The sequence below is a fragment of the Poecilia latipinna genome, unplaced genomic scaffold (genome assembly GCF_001443285.1).
Source record: "Poecilia latipinna isolate Pla-1442-1.1 unplaced genomic scaffold, P_latipinna-1.0 Scaffold2545, whole genome shotgun sequence".
NCBI classification, from domain to species: Eukaryota; Metazoa; Chordata; class Actinopteri; order Cyprinodontiformes; family Poeciliidae; genus Poecilia; species Poecilia latipinna.
In genome coordinates, this window is record NW_015115161.1 from 65776 (window position 1) to 83860 (window position 18085).

At 37.3% G+C, this 18085-nt stretch overlaps 1 protein-coding gene and 1 long non-coding RNA gene across 2 annotated transcripts; both read right to left on the reverse strand.

Moving 5' to 3' along the window:
• Nucleotides 1-1662: 1662 nt before the first annotated feature.
• pax10 (paired box 10) lies at nucleotides 1663-11036 on the reverse strand. The gene is made up of 8 exons (XM_015020190.1): nucleotides 10689-11036; nucleotides 9843-10035; nucleotides 8557-8760; nucleotides 5209-5291; nucleotides 4797-4953; nucleotides 4423-4496; nucleotides 2644-2776; nucleotides 1663-2548 (listed from the first exon to the last, which is right to left on the reverse strand). Exons 1-8 carry the CDS (start codon nucleotides 11019-11021, stop codon nucleotides 2448-2450), a joined length of 1278 nt encoding a protein of 425 aa, XP_014875676.1. The 5' UTR covers nucleotides 11022-11036; the 3' UTR covers nucleotides 1663-2447.
• Nucleotides 11037-16024: 4988 nt separating this feature from the next.
• On the reverse strand, nucleotides 16025-17033 carry LOC106938270 (uncharacterized). Its single transcript, XR_001422583.1, has 2 exons — nucleotides 16969-17033; nucleotides 16025-16876 (listed from the first exon to the last, which is right to left on the reverse strand). It is a non-coding gene; the product is annotated as an uncharacterized LOC106938270 (long non-coding RNA).
• Between the last annotated feature and the right edge of the window lie 1052 nt (nucleotides 17034-18085).

Genomic DNA, 18085 nt, shown 5'->3' on the forward strand with positions numbered 1-18085 from the left:
GTTTAAAAGACTTTGTGAATCAGTTTTTAATCGCTTTACAAGCTGCTACTGTCCTTTTTAACTGACCTGATAAAAATATTCCCCAAATTAATATCAAATATAGAAGAAATTTGCTGCAGATTTCATGTTTCAAGGCTAAACCTATAACAGAATGGCAATATTGTTATTTCTGATAAATTGTCGTGTGTTTTAAGGATGATTGGAGCCCAGATCATGCTACATTCTTTCCTCTAATGACGCTTTGCAGTCTTCCAGTTACGTTCTTCCCCCACAGATGTCTGTACAAAAATATGCAGCCTCAGTGCAGTCAGGATAGGCAGGATTTACACTTTTTATGGTAGATTTTTAAAGTTTTAAGTACAAGTGATTGCCATAAGCGAGTCTAAAATCTTCACAGTAGTCTCACAGCTTAGGGAACAAGCTAGTTTATCACAATGTGGTTAAGCTGCTCAAGTAACAACAGACAGTGGTTACACTTCACAATACACCTGAAATATGCTGGTATTTACCTGGGATGAGTGATCTGTGTGTGCGGCACAGCCTCGCACTTTCCTCAGATTCAAATGTTTAAAAATTAGAATCAGTTTTTCTAAAAATAAAAATCTAAACCTTGAGTTTTGAATTCATTCTTGAACATTTTAATTCTCCAGTTCTTTGCAGTTATAGACGATAGATGGATGGATTATCTGGGAGACCGACACAAGGTATTGCATAATTGTGATTTGGAACAAAAATCACTGCAAAAACACAAAATCTTACCCAGTAATTTTTGTAAGACAAAATTAACTTGCAAGTAACTTTTCAGTGAGATATACCAACTTGATTGGTTCCTTAATATTGATGAAAAAATAATAGTTCAATTATCAGATCATTTAACTTATAACATCACATTTTTCCCATTTATAAGTGAAATAATCTGCCAGTGTTACAAAACCTTTTTCATCAGTATCAAAGAATTATTGGCTTAAAACAAGCCTTTATATTTTGCTGAAAAGTCACTTATCAGTTTGTTTTATTTGAAATGTACAAAGATATTTGTTCGAGAAACTGGACCAAAAATACTTAAATAAAACTTTGTGTTTTTGCAGTGATGGTGCTAAAAACCTTTTAGAAATAAAATCCTGAAAATTCAGGCCATCAACAACTGTCCTTGAGAAATGTAATTAAAACATTTAAATTAAAGCATTTTTCTATGCACAATCTGCAACACAACTGTCTTTAGTGCAGTTTGGTTCATTTATCCTGTGGGAAAAATGTGTAAACAATGAAGGAGATGGCACTGCTTTATGAATTTCCTCATATTCATGGAAAAGAATTAACCCTGCAAAACATGGTGTTGGCAGCATAATGCTGTGGGGGTTGGATGGAGCGCAATGTTGGAGAAAAACCAACCTGAAAAAGACTTGAAACAACCATCAACATCATGTGCGGGAATGGCCTACTCAAAGGCTGGATGCAAAACAAAAGAGAATTTCAAACAAGACTTCCAAATAAGAGTTAATAAACGCTTGCTTGAATTATTTCTCTAGAAATTTGGAAGAGACGCACCACAAAAATCTAACTGCAACAAAAGTAGGTTCTACAAAGTCCTGACTCAGAGAGACTAAATACAAATGCCTGCCACACTTTGCAGATTTTGAAATGTAAGACATTTGAATTTTAAATCTTCTCTTCATACTACTTTGATGAAGGCAATTGTGCTTTCTGGTTTTTATTGAGTGGTATCAGAGTAAAAGGGGTCTCAATACAGGTGCAGACCAGCAATGGAGGATTTTCTTCCATTTCACAATCATGCAGTACCTGTTTTGGTTTATAACATAAAATCCCAGTAAAACACAAAAAACCTTATGGATCCGACAAAGAATAAGGGCCATAATTTAAATAAATAAACAAATAAACAAACAAATAAATAAATAAAATTATGGAAATAAAGTGATAAAATTATGAGAATTAAAACATATGAGAATAAAGTCAACAACAAAGTTATAGAATTATAACTATTCTCAAAATATGACTTTATTCTTGCATCATTTCAACTCTATTTTTATTCTCGTACGTGTTTACTACTGTAATATTATAACTGTAATTTTTTCCCTTAGCGTGGCCGTGTTGCTCCATCGTAGTAATAATCTGAGAAATTCAAAGGGTGTGAATACTTCTTTGGTCCTGTTTTTTCAGCTCTCCTTTAAATTGGTGAACCCGTTCAGAAACGACACCGGACCCAGCAGAGTACTGTGAAGTGCAACCAAAGCTGCTTTTGGTTGATTCTGTAAACATTTAATGCATTTCGGGGTCTTCAACCCTCCAAGGCTCCTCTACAGCTCCGACCTGCGCTTCCTTTAAACATGGATGCTAATCTTGCTACGATGACACGACCTTTACATGCCCTTTCTCCTCTTCCTCCTCATTTCCTCTTCTTCTTCTGTCCATCAGCATTCGCCTGGAGCTCACTGTAATCTGGCCCAGTACTGCCCCAGGTTCTGACTCATGCTCTGCGGCTCGGTTCCTGGGACCTGGACTGGCACCGAAACGCCGGGTGATATGAGCCCTGAGCGGGAGAAGAGAGGGAAACACCACGGTTCTGATTTCAGCAAACAGAGGGAACTGGAAGAGAAAAATGAGACATTTCCACCAAACACCCACCTGTGTTGGAGCTGGCTGAGGGCGGAGTCTGCAGGTGAGGGGAGGAGTACGCCGACGAGTCGAAGCTGCGCGGCGCAGAGGGCGACGGAGGCAACATGCAGGAGTACGAGGAGGCCGACTGGGGAGGAATAGACTGAGAGCGACGAAAGAGAGGGGAAAAAAATCAGCTTTAGAGAACGAAGCATCAAGACCAGGGGGGTTCAAAGTGGGGGTCGGGGGCCATTTGTAGCCCTTGAAATGATTTTGTTTGCACCTCAGGTCAAGAAGGGTAAAAAACAATTGATGGCCGAAATGATTTGGAAATGATGAGTTTTTCTTTCAATAAGTCTGAAGCCCCTTTTCATGTTTTGGATCTTTAAAGCTGCAGCATTTAACTTTGATAAAAACATATGTTTTGTTGAAACTGTCTTTATGTTGTGACAGTTTAATATTTGACAGATAATCTGTGAAAAGATCTACATCCTCCACCTCCTTCCTGAGTTGCTATTGCTAGCTGAAGAAATGCAACAATCAGAGCCAGGAGGCGGGGCTTAGTGCTGTCAATCAATCTCATGTTCTCCCTGCTGAATCTGCTGGATGTTGGAGAAACAACTTACCTTTACAGGAAAACCATTTATCCTCTGTCACTGCTAACTAGCCTTAGTATTCCCAACATGGTGTGCTAGCTGCAGTGTAGCCACATGGAGGGTGATTGACAGCACTAAGACCCTCCTCCTGCCTCTGATTGGTTGTTTCTAAATAACACTGGCAGAAGGCAGATCTTTTCATAGATTATTTATCTCATAACAAACAGTCACAGCATGGTGACAGTTTTAATAAAAATGTAAAAAAATATATTGCTTTATCAAAGTTACATACTGCAGTTTTAATTACCCACAGATTTTATATAAAAAAAGATTGTTTACTTTTGAGCAGGTAAAACCAAAAGACAAAAAAATAATAAATCAAATCACAGAAAACTAATTTTGCATTTTTAATTCAATGTCAAATGTCAATGTCAAATTTATTTATTCAATACATTTTGTGACACACCAATAGTTTAGATTTGTCAGTTTTGGCCCCCAAAGCAACAGCACTGATCAAGACAGTCGCAAACAGATAAAGCTATGCTGGAGTTTCACCACTAGGAGGAGCTAGAGGTGTGTAAAACAGCGTGTAGATCAGCGGGAGTCTGAATCATTCCTAATCATGTGTGTTATGCTTTAATAATTGCATGGAAATTATCATTTATGTCTAATCTACATGTATGTACTGCATTACACTGAAAAGTAGGATTTCTACCTTTCTTTTTTTCATATTTAAGCAGAACCAAACATTATTTTTATATTATTGTGCAGACGTTTCCTTCAGGAACATTTGTAACAACGTTCCACTCGCTGTAAGAGAACGAGCTACACATTTAATATCCAAATAAAGAACTGACTTAAAATAAGTCAACAATGTCTGCATTAGAAAATTGGCTCAGATAAGGGTTTCTCCACAATGAGAGTATGGAAGAGGATTAGGGTCACCAAAAATAAAAAAAATTATAATTCTGACTTTACTTTCAGAATTCGGACTTTTAATTCACAATTTTAACTTTAATTTCTGACATTTTTCTCAGAAATCTGACATTAATTTCTCACGTTAATTTCAAAATTTAGTTAATCTCAGAATTCTGACTCGAATCTCATAATTCTTTTTTGTTTTGGCCCTAATCCTCTTCCGCAGCAGAGACGTGGCTCGGACTGTGACGTGGTCTGGAAGGTGTTGATGAATGATGAGTGTTGAATGTCCAACCTGGACTCCAGATGAGAAGACAGACAGCGAGCTGTAGCTGGGCAGCGACGGCTCCGTCTGACTCAACATGGACCCTGCAGAGACAGAGATGGTGGTGAGCACACACACACACACACACACACACACACACACACACACACACACACACGCATGCGCACGCACGCACACACACACTCACACACTTAGACTCACTGAAACCATCTCGAGGTGGAAATATTTAATACGTTTGCACTTTAATGGAGAACCCCTGATGCTTTGCAGGAGCCGCTGTGAGGATTGTAATTATAAACTACTGAAATATTCCAGCCTTCGGATGTTTAAATCATGTGCAGCAGATGCAGACGGCTGCTCCGATGCGACGGTCTGGGCTTTACCTGAGCTGCTGCCGTGCTGCTGATGGTAGACGGACGTGTTGAAGGAGGTGCTGAGCGGCGCCTGGCTCTGGGAGCAGGAGGTGACGCTGCCCGACCTCCTCTGGTTGCGCAGCTTCTCCTCCCTCCTCCACTTGGCTCTCCGGTTGGAAAACCACACCTGACAGTCAGACTCCAGTCAGACTCCAAACAAATTCACTTTTTCCTCAGAAATCTGACTTTAATCTCAGGAGACTAACGTCAGAAAACTGAGAAGAAAAAAAATCAAAGTTATGAGAAAAGGTTGGAATTCTGACTCTAATTTTTGAATTTTTTTTTTCTCAGAATTTTGACTTTAACTCCAACTTAAATTTCTGACTTTAATCTCCAGTCTGCTCTTCAGATCATCTGCTGGAATCCGTCCTGATGTGCTCACCTGTATCCGGGCCTCAGGTAAATCGATCTTGTTCGCCAGCCTCTCCCTTGCGAAAACATCTGGGTAATGTGTCCTTTCAAACTCTGTGGAGGATATTACATAACGTCAAACACGCAGCACAATAAGGAAAACACAGGACTACTGGACAGCAGTTTGCCCTGAAGCTTCAGATGAAGTTCATCAGAACTCAAAGTTATAATGAAAAAGAGGCTAATTTTAACAGACTGTGCTCTATGTCGAGTATTAGCATTTCTAATTATGTTTTACAGGAACCTTAAATCCAGGAAGTTAAGCTTCTATGCTTACAACCCGTTTTGAAATATTTATCTGTTGCACTTTGTGTAAATTATTCATCCACGTGGAACACGCACAAATTTAAACTGAAAGGATTCAAGTTGAGAAGCTGCCTTAGCATTTTATTTCAAAGCAGAGCTGCTTTAAGCTAAACAGCAGAGAAGTCCACTTTGATTTTAATCTCATCAAAACTGGTTTCAGGTTGAATTTGGTGAGATAAACCAGCGTTACACTGCAAAAACACAAAACATTACCAAGCAATTTTGGTCTAGTTTCTGGTGCAAATATATTAGTTCACTTGAAATGAGACAAAAATAAATTACAAGTCAATAATTCCTTAATATTGATGAAAGCGTAGTAGTTCCACTGTTAGATTATTTCACTAAATATCTTGTTAAAATATAAATAATCTGCCAATGGAACAAATACTAATTAATCAATATTAAGGAGATATTTACATAAAACAAGCACCTAGTGCTGCTTAAAAGTTACTTTTAAGAAAAAAGACAAAGCTAAGATATTTATACTAGAAACTAAAGATGCCTATTAAGATCTTGTGATTTTGCAGTGTACTAAATTAGAAACTAAGTCTGGGTATGAGTGAACTCTGTCCTTCACCGCTGCAGTCAGGCTTTAGGTTCATTATTGCTTAGCAGATGATTAATTTCTGTTGTTGACAAGTCAAAACGTGAATAAGCCCCACCCTGTCAGCAGCCGGCTGAGTCAACGTCCTGATCCCCAAGTTTTCAGGTCTACGTCCACAGAAAGCTGCAAACTTCACACTTCAAAACCGATCACTTAAAACCCAAACCTCTGCAAACACCTAGAGAATAAGTAGACATGTTCCAACACTGCAAAAAGAAAATCTTAACAAATAACTTTACAGCAAGACATACAAGCTTGTTGTAAGGAAATAATTCCTTAATACTGATGAACAAGTACTGCTTATGAAATAGGAAAACATAAGTAAAATATTCTGCCAGTGGAATCAGTGCACTTTTAAAACAATATTCACAAATTATTGACTCAAAACAAGCTACCATATCCTGTTAAAAACGATATTTGTAAGATAGTTTTGTCTTCATTCAAGTGTACTATAAATTATACTTGGTAATATTTTGAGTTTTTGTTGCAGTTTCAAAACCAGTAACAGTCTAAAGTTTTCTTATCGAGTTTCTCAGGCCATATCAACGTACGGTGCCCCTTCCCCACCTGTTGCTGTGCACTGGTGCTGACAGTGCACAATAATCAAGATAGTCAAACAATAGGTTGACTGTCTTGGTCAAACATATAAAAAACGATTTGGATGTTTCTGTCGCCAAAAACACAAACAGTTATGGTTTGGAGAGTAAAAATTATGCATTTTTCTGTAACAGCTGCCATCTGTTATGAACAATATAACAGATTTTTTTTGTTTTCTTTCTATAAAATGGACGAATAACTAGAGTTGGTAGTCAACCTATTACTTTTGTCAGTTTCTTTATGATTGTACTTGTGCAGAGTTATCAAATAAATTTGTATTTTAGTACATTTATGTCTCCGTTTTTAAAAAATGAAGCGTTTTAGTCATTTCAAAACTGTTTTTCTGTATTAGATCCGTATCAGCCAATACAAAACCTCAGTTATCTGTATCAGAGGTGAATACAGTGCATCCATGTTTTCACTTCCGAAATAGAAAAATCACAAATTACTCATAATTTCTTGCTTGATGGTGCAGAAAGTGATTTTGCATTCTTTTTTTATTTTTATTTTTTGTTTGTTTGTTTAAAGCAGACAAATAATGAATTCAGTTACAATGAAGCTGTTTTAAAACCACTATAAAACTAGAGCAGGGAGGTGCTGCCTGCTACTGAGCACTGCTAGTCAGCTGGCTAATCAAAAGGTCATTTTCTTCCCTTATAAAGAGGATACATTTGGCAATATTTCAGGTTTTGCATTACATCTTTTGTGTAGAAAAAGTAAAATTCCAAAAGGAAGGTATAGCATTAAGTTAAGCCAATATACCCAACAATTCACTTTTTTGACTTCCGATACTGATATCGATATCTGAGGTTTAGTATTGGCTGATATTGATACAATACAGAAAAACCACTGAATTTACTTAAATCATTTCCTTTTTTAACCACAGACATAAATCTACTGAATTACACGTTTATTTGACGACTCTGCACCAGTGCAGCACACGATCGTATTGCAAGCTTTGTAAAATATGTAAAAACAACTATTTTGTCCAGTTAGTTCAACTAGGAGTAAAAGAGCCAATGTAAAATAAATACCAATAAATAAAATGAGACTGACAAAAACAATCGGTTGACTATCTTGGTCAAATATGTAAAAATAAACTGCAACAAACCTTTTCAATTGTTCAGAAAGAGCAGTTAGGAATTCTAAATAATATAAAATAAATAAAGAATAGATTTAGACTGAATAGATCTGCAATTATGGATCGGCTACATTATCACAATAACTCTTTTCAATATCAGTATCGGATCGGTGCATCTCTAATAATCATATCTCCACCAGAGTTTAAATTAAACTTGTGTGAGAAATTCCTCTAATTGGCTTCGTTTTAACTGGCGTCTGTGTTAACGCGCCATGTTTACTGCGCTTCGGCTGCGCGCTGAGGTCAGTGTACCTCATTACTGTCATCTGCACAGACTGACCGCAGTCATCGGTTTCTGCTCGGGCGCACAGTGGGCCCTGCCTCCTCATTTGGCCCCGGGGCCCTGCGCAGCCACATCCAGTGAGCGGTGGCTCCCTGATCCGGGGGCCGCATCCCGCTGCAGCAACGACGCGTTTTCTGCTGCTTTCCGCCGCTACGGGCCTTTTTGGAACAGAGCGGGAATATTTGCGGAGATAAGATAATGGATGATTTGCTTCCGGAAGTGGAGTTGTTTGGCCGCTGCAGGCGCCAATAAAGATCATGACCTGTCAAAATATGCAAACTGATTTTGTTTGTGGTGCTGTATTAATCAGAAAGCTGTAAACCAGTTTGTTGCTGCTGCTGCTGCGTCATGGCGCTGGTTTGAGCTTTGCGTGCGTTATCGCTCTGACCTTTCTCCAGAGCCTCGATCTGCTCCTGCGTGAAGCTGGTCCGGTTCCTCTGCAGCTTCCTCTTGAGCTGCAGCCTCAGCTGAGACTCCTCGCCTTCGTCCCGCTCCACGGGGACTCCTCCTCCTCCTCCTCCTCTGCCAGCGCCTCCTCCCCCCGCCTCTCCCCCCATGCTGCCCTCTGTGTCCAGCATGCAGCCCTCGGACACTGCCAGCAAGCAGAGGAAAAACACACACGGAGAAATTTATTTAAAAGAAATGTTGCTTTTTAGGGCTGCAGCAGGGGCGGTTGCTAAATAAATGACGCCCCGGGCGAGCCCCGCTTTCTGGCCCCCATGTCACACACACACAGCCAATTTTACAAAAAACAAATGTTTTTACAGTGTATCTTATTTGAGTCAGCCATCCACTTTAACAGATATTTTAATGTAACATCTTGTGCTTAGCTAAAAGAATTTTCCATAGATTTACACAGACAGAGGCAGATCAATATGACCGATTATTAGAGTCAGACTAAAAAAAAATTCAATACAAATACAAGAATAAAGTCATAAAATTATGAGATTAAAATCATAATCCAGCTTTATTCACACTTTATCGTCTTATTTAAACTTTATTCCTGAACTTTATTCTCATAATATTATTACCTTATTCTTATAATATTATATCTTTATTCTTGTAAGTTTATGAAATTATTCTCGTAACTTTAATTGTATTTATTTTTTCTTAATATAGTACTAAATACTGTAGAACAATGTGTAAGCAGCATAAAATAATGTAGTCCAAGACTGTATCTTGAATCTTCAGGCTGGCCTTCAAGATAGTAATAAATGCACCAAAAATACTGAAAAATTCTCAATTTTTATGTTTTTACAAGCAGAATAAAAATGTAAACAATCCAAACCTTTTGTTTTTAAGCATGTCTGGTTTCTGTGGGTTTGACCAGTTTAAATATTTTATATTTAATATTTTAGATGTAAATGTTGCACAAACTGTATAAAAACATTCTTTAAATTGTATATATAACGCAGTGGGCGCCCATTCATTGACCTAACATGCATATAAGCAACAAAAAACTTATTCTGGATGCAAATGAGAAGCAACTTCTCTCACTCCCAGAAGCACGCTGTAGCCCCGTAGGCCTTGGCGCCCTGGGTGGAGAGCCACATCTCCCATATCACAAACTACAGGCTCAGATTTGCTGGCTGTAAAAGTTAATATGCTCTAAAATTCAACAGATCTGACCTTAACCAGCTGACATGCATCCATCCATCCTGGACGTCTCCTCACCTGCGCTGTGCTGCGTCTGAACGCCGGTGGGGTCATGGTACCAGTTGTTGGGCCCGCTCCAGTTGGAGCCACTCTGCAGGTTCAGCATGGTTAACTTCTCATACATACTACGGGCGTCCAGACCAGCATGGAGAGAAATAAAGGAACCCCCGTCCTCTGCGTGTGATCCCCTCCGTTTACTCCTGTCCGCCTCCTTGGATCCGTTTGGAAACGGCAGAAAGACGAAGAAGAAGACGGAGGAGGAGGAAGGAGGGGTTCGTATCGCATGAGTTCACACATGGTTGGCATTGTGGCGAATTAGCCTCATGATGACAGACATAAATGGAGTTAGTTACATGCTCGCTGTCGTAACGTGTGTGTGTGTGTGTGTGTGTGTGTTATACATTGCGGTGCTAGTATACCACGGGGAGAGGAGGTACATTAGAACCCACTCAGAGAGCCGTGACATTTGACTTGCTTTTAGCTCCGTTTGTGCAGAACTCAAGCTTGAATGCAATCAAAAATGAGCAAAGAAACACATAAAAGTAGGAATTTATGTGAGGAAAATAAACTTTCTTTGCAGACGTGCAGAAATGGAGCCACTGCATGAGTTTGAAAGCTTTAAAATCAGTGTTGTACAAGCAAGAAAAGGCTGCAAGTTAGGATGCATAACGCTTAAACATAGTTGTTGCAAAATAAATGATTTTTTTTTAAAGTTATATAAGAGTGCGACTGAAGCGAAAAAGTGTCAAAGGTCAATTTGGATTAATTTAGATTCAACAATCTCACAAATTTCAGAACTGGGTTAAGAAAATGATTCAGCATAAAACATTTAAAAGCTTAAAAGATTAATTTTCACCAACTTACCAAGTTGACCAGAGAGACGGACGCAGTCGTCCTGAGAGTTCCTCTCCTCCTCGGCGGACCTTTATTCCCCCAACGTCCAGCTTTGTTGACAACGCTGTGTGTGTGTGTGTTGCAAAGGAGAGTGCAGGGAGAAAGATGAAGAGAGTTGGACAGGGTGAGATAGAGTGAAAGAGGGAGGAGAGGGATGGAGGGATGGAGGGAGGTGGAAGGAGGGGGGCTCTGGAGAGAAATGCGTCTGCGGGCGCTCGTGTCCTCCGAGCGATGGGGAGAGAGAGGAAGAGGAAGAGAGGAAGGGAGAGGGAGCCACCGAGGGGTGACAAAGTGAGTCAACATCAGTGTCAAGTTTGAACTTAATGCCAGCGAGAGGAGGAGGGGGAAGGCTGGGAGAGAGGAGCATAAAGCACAGATAATGGAAAGATAGGGGATAATAAATAGATGATGGGGTTCAATTTTAGCCATAAATTACACATAAATACCGAGTAAAATCAGCAGGGAGGTATTTCCAGACCAGACTGCGTTGAATCGGGTCAAATCTTTAATTATTGGCTCATTTGTAGGAATTTTTCTCATTTCTTGGCCTTTAAATTATGAACATTTTGTGTTTTCTTTATCTCTGATAAAATGTGTGGGGATTTTTATTTTTTTCAATATTTCTGTGAATAATTGGATGTGGTGAGAATCAGTATGTACTTTAAATATTTTCAGAAATAAATGCAATAAATTAAATGTGCCTTTATCTCACCCATATCTTGAAATCTTACAATAAAGCAATACATTTTTAAAAAGAAAAAAAAAGATCATTTAAAAATATTTCTGATTAATTAATTAAAACATGTAACATTTTCTTGCAGGATAAAAATTACTTCAAATTTATTTCACAATCAAAATAATTTCATGATTTGAGGTTACCAAACAAAAAAACATTTTTTTTCCCACAATGGCAACAAACGGTTAATGTTTGATAATTAAAACATATTTAAGCTCTGAAGCTTTGAGGAAACGTCAGAAATACCAAGAAAGCGTCTAAGAAATAAGACAGAAACAATCCAAGGTGTTTTATTATAACACTGCAGCTTTAATAACAAAACCTAGTTTGGATAAAGGCCTTATGACGACACATTTTAATAAAAATCTGTTACAGCTGAAAGAAAAAGAAGATTTTTCTGCTTTGTGTTCATGCAGTAAAAAAATCTTCAAAACCAAGGTCTGGAAATCTACACCAGCAGGTGATTATCAATCATCAATCAATCAAATTTTATTTGTATAGCACATTTCAGCAGCAAGGCATTTCAAAGTGCTTTACATAATTAAAATAAAAACAGCATGTGAGAAAGAGTTTTAAAAAAAAAACATCATTAAAACGCAAACAGTGAGAAAGAGAAATAAAAAGCTGTCTCCAACCCTTTTGACTTTAGTCAAACGCCAACGATAAACGATTATCGAGAGTTTTAGACAAAAATCCGTCCATTAGCTTTGGGAAACTTGCTTGAAGGTAAAACTCGTTTGTCTTCCAGCCGGACCAGAACCTGGAGCTCATGTCTGAGGTTAGAGGAGGAAAACATGAGCAGTTTTAGCAGTAATGACCTACATCCACTGAGAGCAAACAGAGAGCTGGACTCCGAGTCCAAACACGCTCAGCAGCAGCCAAACAGAAACGACAGCACCTCGTTTTTTAGCTCAGGTTGGACGTTTTAAAGAACATCTTCAAATACGTGGTTGATTTCCCCTTATCTTTGAAAATACTGCAGGCTTAAACAGTTTCATTATTTCTGTTAAACACGTTTTCATTTGGTCACCAAAACATAAATATCATAGTGATACAAGTCTGATGATGAGAATGATTTTCGTTCGAATTTGTTGTAAATTAAAAAGTTGACCTGTGTTGAATTGGAGCGTTATTAAAATTTGATTTGGTTTAGTGGTGCACTTTTCATGAGGTCCAGATTATGATGGGGAGTGTAAACGGTTCGCTGGAGGGTTTTAAAAAGAGTCCGTTTCTGTTTTCACCCTAAAAACGACGTTTCAGCTGCAGCTGCAGCAGAAACAGTGAAAAAGTATCTGCATCCCTTCAGATCCTTCATATTTCGTCAGGCTACAGCAACTAACATTATAAAGCACATAACTGTGATGGTTTTTAAAAGTTTTCAACAATCTGAAAAGTGTGGTGTGCATTAATAATACATGAAAACAGAATAAACATAAGAATCAAATGATCAGTGCCTGGATAGTTGATTATCTAGAAAGCAGACATTTATGTTAGAAGATCATTTAAAGGCTTCCTGATATTTTATGCCAGTCGTGAGAAGAAGAAGAAGAAGAAGTTCTGACTGATTACGATAAATTTTATTCAGTGGCATCAGAGTAATAGGAGCTGAATGAACCACCAAATAATTATGTGGCTGTAATGTGAGAAAACAATAAAAGGTAAATTAAATGTTACATTTAATCATCTTCTGTCTACAGTTTGAAGGTAACAACCGTCTGTGCCTTCAGCCTGTAGATATATGGAGATTAAATTTAACACTAAAGGTATAAATGTTGATTTATCCCCATTAGTGTCGCTCTCAGGTAATCATAAACAAACTGTGGTGCAATACAGCACTGAAAACCTCCTGGTTATTCGTTTCTGAACTCTTCCTGGGTTAAAACATTAATATTGTTGTTTCTAAATTATTATGAACTTGTCTTCTTTGCATTATTTAAGCTCTGCATGTTTTTCCTTTTTTCCACAGTTTCTCATTTTCTGCAGATAAAAAAAAAAAATTTGCGTTGAATTGACAACGCTGTGCAGTTCATAGAATAAAAGAACAATGTTCATTTTACTCAAACATATAAATATAAACAATAAAATAACAGACACTGGTCACAGCTGTGCAATTGTTCTATGTGCAATATGAATATTTTGGTGTATTTTTATTATTGTTTTCTTCTTTATGTCATGTAAATAACCACCTGGAGGGACAATAAACTTTTTATCCGATCACATATGTTTGTTTTGAAACATCAGAGAAAGGAGACGTGATGCGTTGTTGGATTTGTAAACCTGTTCTGCTTTTTTAGAGTCTTTTGTCCAACTGGACTCAGCAGCTTGTGAAGACGCAGCAACACTCCTGATTCTCCACAAACACTTTTTGTTCCAAACAGCAAACAAAAGGCTCCATCAGGGCCTTTCGGAGCAGCTTAAAGGATCCGTCCAGGAACTCCAGCCTGCCGACGGACACACACGGCCCGACGTGAGGTTTATGCGGTGACGCAGGTATGACGGTGTGTACAGCACCGAGCCGAGCAGAAGCCGGGTTTAAATATATCCCCATGCAGCGGAAGGGAGAGATGGAAGATGGAGGCGGGAGAGGCAGAGGGGAGGAAAAAGAGAGTGAGGAGGAAGTATATGACTTTGGGGTGGGAGTAGGGGCTTGGGGATGGGGAGGGTGCCAGCTTGTTTTATTTCCGGTTGACAAGACTTTGCGCTCCCTTTCTCTCTGTCGCTCCCTCTCTCTTTCATACTCTGCTATTCTTTCTCTGCTGCCCCCTCCGCTCCCCCCTTCTCTGTTACTTTCCTGCGAGATGCGCCTTGGAGAAAAGAAAGGACATGACAAGTTCAAAGGTAAAAAGAACAGTGGTGGAAGATGCGTGCAGACACTCCACTTAAGCAAAGGAATTGCAATACTTGATTAAAAGTTTCTTGCTTGGCTACAAGTAAACATTGTGCAATACTTCCATCGGTTCATTTGGGATGCTTTTCCACGTAATGCTTTTGGGGTTATTTTGTGTTTAATTGATTGAAAGGAAACTTTCCCTGCTGTTGGAGGCTAATGACTTTTTAAAAAATATATTTATAAAACACTTTAAAACAGCCACAGCTGTTTTAAGCTACAAACATACAAATATTACACAAAAAGACCAAGAGTTAAACATGAAACAAACTAGGTCAAGTCGTGACCTGAGGGTCCAAAAAAGGTACGTAAGATTGAAGAAGCTCAGAGATTTGGTGGAGAAAGATCATTTAGATATTTAAAAGTGAAAATGAAATAAACTCTAAAATGCACAGGCAGGCAGTGGAGTGAGGCCAGATGTGATCAGAACAGTTCAGTTCTGGTTATAAAACACCAAAATACAAGACATTTCACCTAAACATCATCTATTTATGTCTAACTTCACTTCATATGAATTCCATTTCTCCTCAAATTAACTAAATTCAGTCAAATGTGATGCTAATTTAAGGAAATACAATCAAAGAAAGTTGATCATTTAATCCCAAAAGATAAAATGAAGTTTTGAAAAAAATCCTATTTTTATTTTAGTTACTATCTTAGTTATCCTTGGCTGCCTCTCTAAGGAGGATGGCAGAAATGAATCAATAAAAATGAGAAGCAGCAACAAAATGTGAGCCAGAAGTTCAAGGCCTTCGATCAGAGGAGTCAAACTATTGGAACCTATTGGGTAATAACCAGTTACATTTACTTCAGTGTGAAAGAAATTAATTTTAGGACTATTTTCACTACATTGTTCTTTGACTCATTTTATTATGAAGTATCTTTTCTCTTACTTGAGTAAAACGTCTGGATTTTCTACCCACTGAATGAAAAACAAACATGTTTTAACCAGAAATTCACCAAACACACACCTGCAGTTTTTGTTAAAGTTTCAAAAGTTTTTTATTGAAAAAAAAAAATAGATGTTGTTATTTTTTGTACTCATATAAATTATTGTCATTTTTGTCCTAATCATACCAAAATTTCCACTTAACTTTACATTTTGGTTCATCTGATGATTTAATTTTTAAATATTAATTAAATATTAAATATGTTTTGATCAGTTACTCAGTACTTGAGTAAACATTTTACAAAATACCTGAGTCATTCCTTGGAGACTACTTTTTACTTATCCTTGAGTAAAAACATGTTGAAGTAGTTCTGCTGCTACCTGAGTGTAATGTTTCAGTTCTTTCTGATGCATTTGTTGATTCAAATGCTGAATTTCCTCTGCGTGTCGTCAGGTTCTGCAGGATTTATCATTTCAGGTGTGCAGAACTAAGAAAACATCTAAAATATGCACTAGGAAACTTTCAACACTTACACTTATGTCACAGTCATAAAAAAATATTGTAAATTATTTCTCTTTTACCTGGAGAACAAAAAAAAAGGTAATATTAACGTCTAAAGTCATTTAACTGTTTGGGTTTATTACTTTACATTTTTAAAATCTATAAAAGGTTTTTAGTTTATTCCCAGCAATGAAAATAAGATTTTTCTTCTACAAACTTTGCTTTAGTTAGACTTATTATGAGATCAAAATAAAATGATAATATTTTTTTTTTTCCCCATTTCTTATTCTAAAAAAATTGCAAAAAGTGTCAGAGGGACAAACGTGCCATTCTTGAGTTGTGGCCACACAAAAATAACACAAAGGCCACGAATGGCCGCTCTTTGGACGCCCCTGCTCTATGTACGGGTAAATCCAGGAAAAATGTGATTAAAAAAAATCTCAACTACAATTATCACTGCTATAATCATTAATTATTAAATCAAGCAGTAGCGTTGCCTCAGGAAAACATTTGGGATGAATTTGTTCGTCCATGTTGTCGATTCTCATCCCAGTTTCTTCCCATTTTTCCCAGTTTGTAACCACATTTTGTATTTCTACCTTCCCATTTCATCTTCCTCTTCCTCCATTTCCCATCTGTAGTTAAATATCCATCCACTTAAACTGTATCAGCATATTCATTAATTATAAAGATAAATTGTCACAAAATTAGTGAAATCTCATAATTTAATGAAATTGTCAGTTTCTCCCATTTAAACCAGTTGAATTTTATGAATCAGAATAAAAATCCAGATCAAAACATCTCTAAGCTTCTGTTGTTCGATTTGTATTGGAGTCACATGAAAAACTTTTCCAAGTAGCGTAAAGAAGACTGGATTACATATTTCAGTGTGAAATTGGGTATGAAATGTCGCTCTATGGAGTACAAATGATGCAAAATATTCTCCACAAGACATTTAATGAAATGATCAAAACTACAATGATTTGGCTCCAGTCTCTGGTAATAAAGTGAAAAATGTAAAATAATCTAAACCAGTGGTTCTCCAACATTTTTTAACTATAAACGACAGAGATTTTCAAACAGGACATGAAAAAAAAATGACAAAATTTGTTCTTGTCCACTGCAATGTTTGATTTGCTGAAGCCTGCAGATAGTTTTTTTACTGAGAAATAAAAAAAATCAAGTTTAAATAAGTAAAAGTTGAATTTACATGTGAACAAATCAAAAGTTTCTCACCAATCTCATCCACTGAATCCAAGATGGCTGCCTTGCATCCAAAAGTTAACGGTAGCTTCTGTAAAACACATTAAATTTGCACATCTGATGAGTTGAATCTCATTAAATCTTTCCTTATATCCTCCTCTTTTACATAAACAGGTAAGTGCACAACTTTAAACCACAAAATGCAAAGGAACTGTTGTTAGCTGAATCGCTAACAGGGGTTAGCTTGCTCAGTGAGCACGTCAATAAGCAAATCCAACTGGTTTTCCAACCCATTTAGTTGGGTTTGGCTCTGTTACCAGAACCAAGTTACAGCTCATCTGTTCATGGACCCTTTAATCAAGCCTCGTTTAGAAAGGATGAGGAAAAACGGATCACTTCACCAATCAGAATCAAAGAAATGTCATTTTCAGACTGAATGTTTGAATCAAACTTTATCAGTAAAGCTCTTTTCATACAGTCAAATGTAACATAAAAAGCTTTGCGGGTTTATAAAAGCATTTAAAACCATAAATAGAGACCTATAAAAACATAAATATCAAACATTGACATCTGATATTGTTACAAACATGACAGGACTCAAAAGTCCTGTCGGCTATGAAAAATCTTACAAACACTCACAGTAACGAAAGACCAATGCAGGCAAACATTAATTACAACAGTCGAGACGAGCTGGACACTGACCATTGCTCTCCGTGGCTCCGTGGTTTATATTAAATAAACTGAAGTAATAATTTTATCTAGCAGTTAAAACGCTACAACAAAAAGATGCTAAAACTGTTAAACTAGAATTTAAATAAGATAATAAATCAAAGAGAATAATAAATATCTTAAACTGTTTGCTTTAAAAAGCAAAAAAACAAAATATTTATGAATAAATATCCTGATATTGGATTTTTATTGGTTGCTGGGGTGTACTTAGTTTGGCTACATGTGGCTCTGGAGCAGAAAGCGGCTTTTTGACTTTACACAATGGAAATCTCTCAATAACTTTGGATAATAATTACAAAAGAACCAACTAATGATTTTAAATATAGTTATTAGAATAAATGCAGGTTTAAGCAGTTTTTCAGTTTAAAATTTTTCACAGAATAATAGCATTGAATTTCCACAAAAGTATCAGTAATGTTCT

Coding starts and splice junctions, on each gene's coding strand:
- pax10 (XM_015020190.1), bottom strand. CDS start 11,021: ATGTTGACTCACTTTGTCACCCCTCGGTGGCTCCCTCTCCCTTCCTCT. Junction 4,954..5,208: donor TACCTGAGGCCCGGATACAG/GTGAGCACATCA, acceptor TCTGACTGTCAG/GTGTGGTTTTCCAACCGGAG. Junction 2,777..4,422: donor TCTTCTCATCTGGAGTCCAG/GTTGGACATTCA, acceptor CGTCGCTCTCAG/TCTATTCCTCCCCAGTCGGC.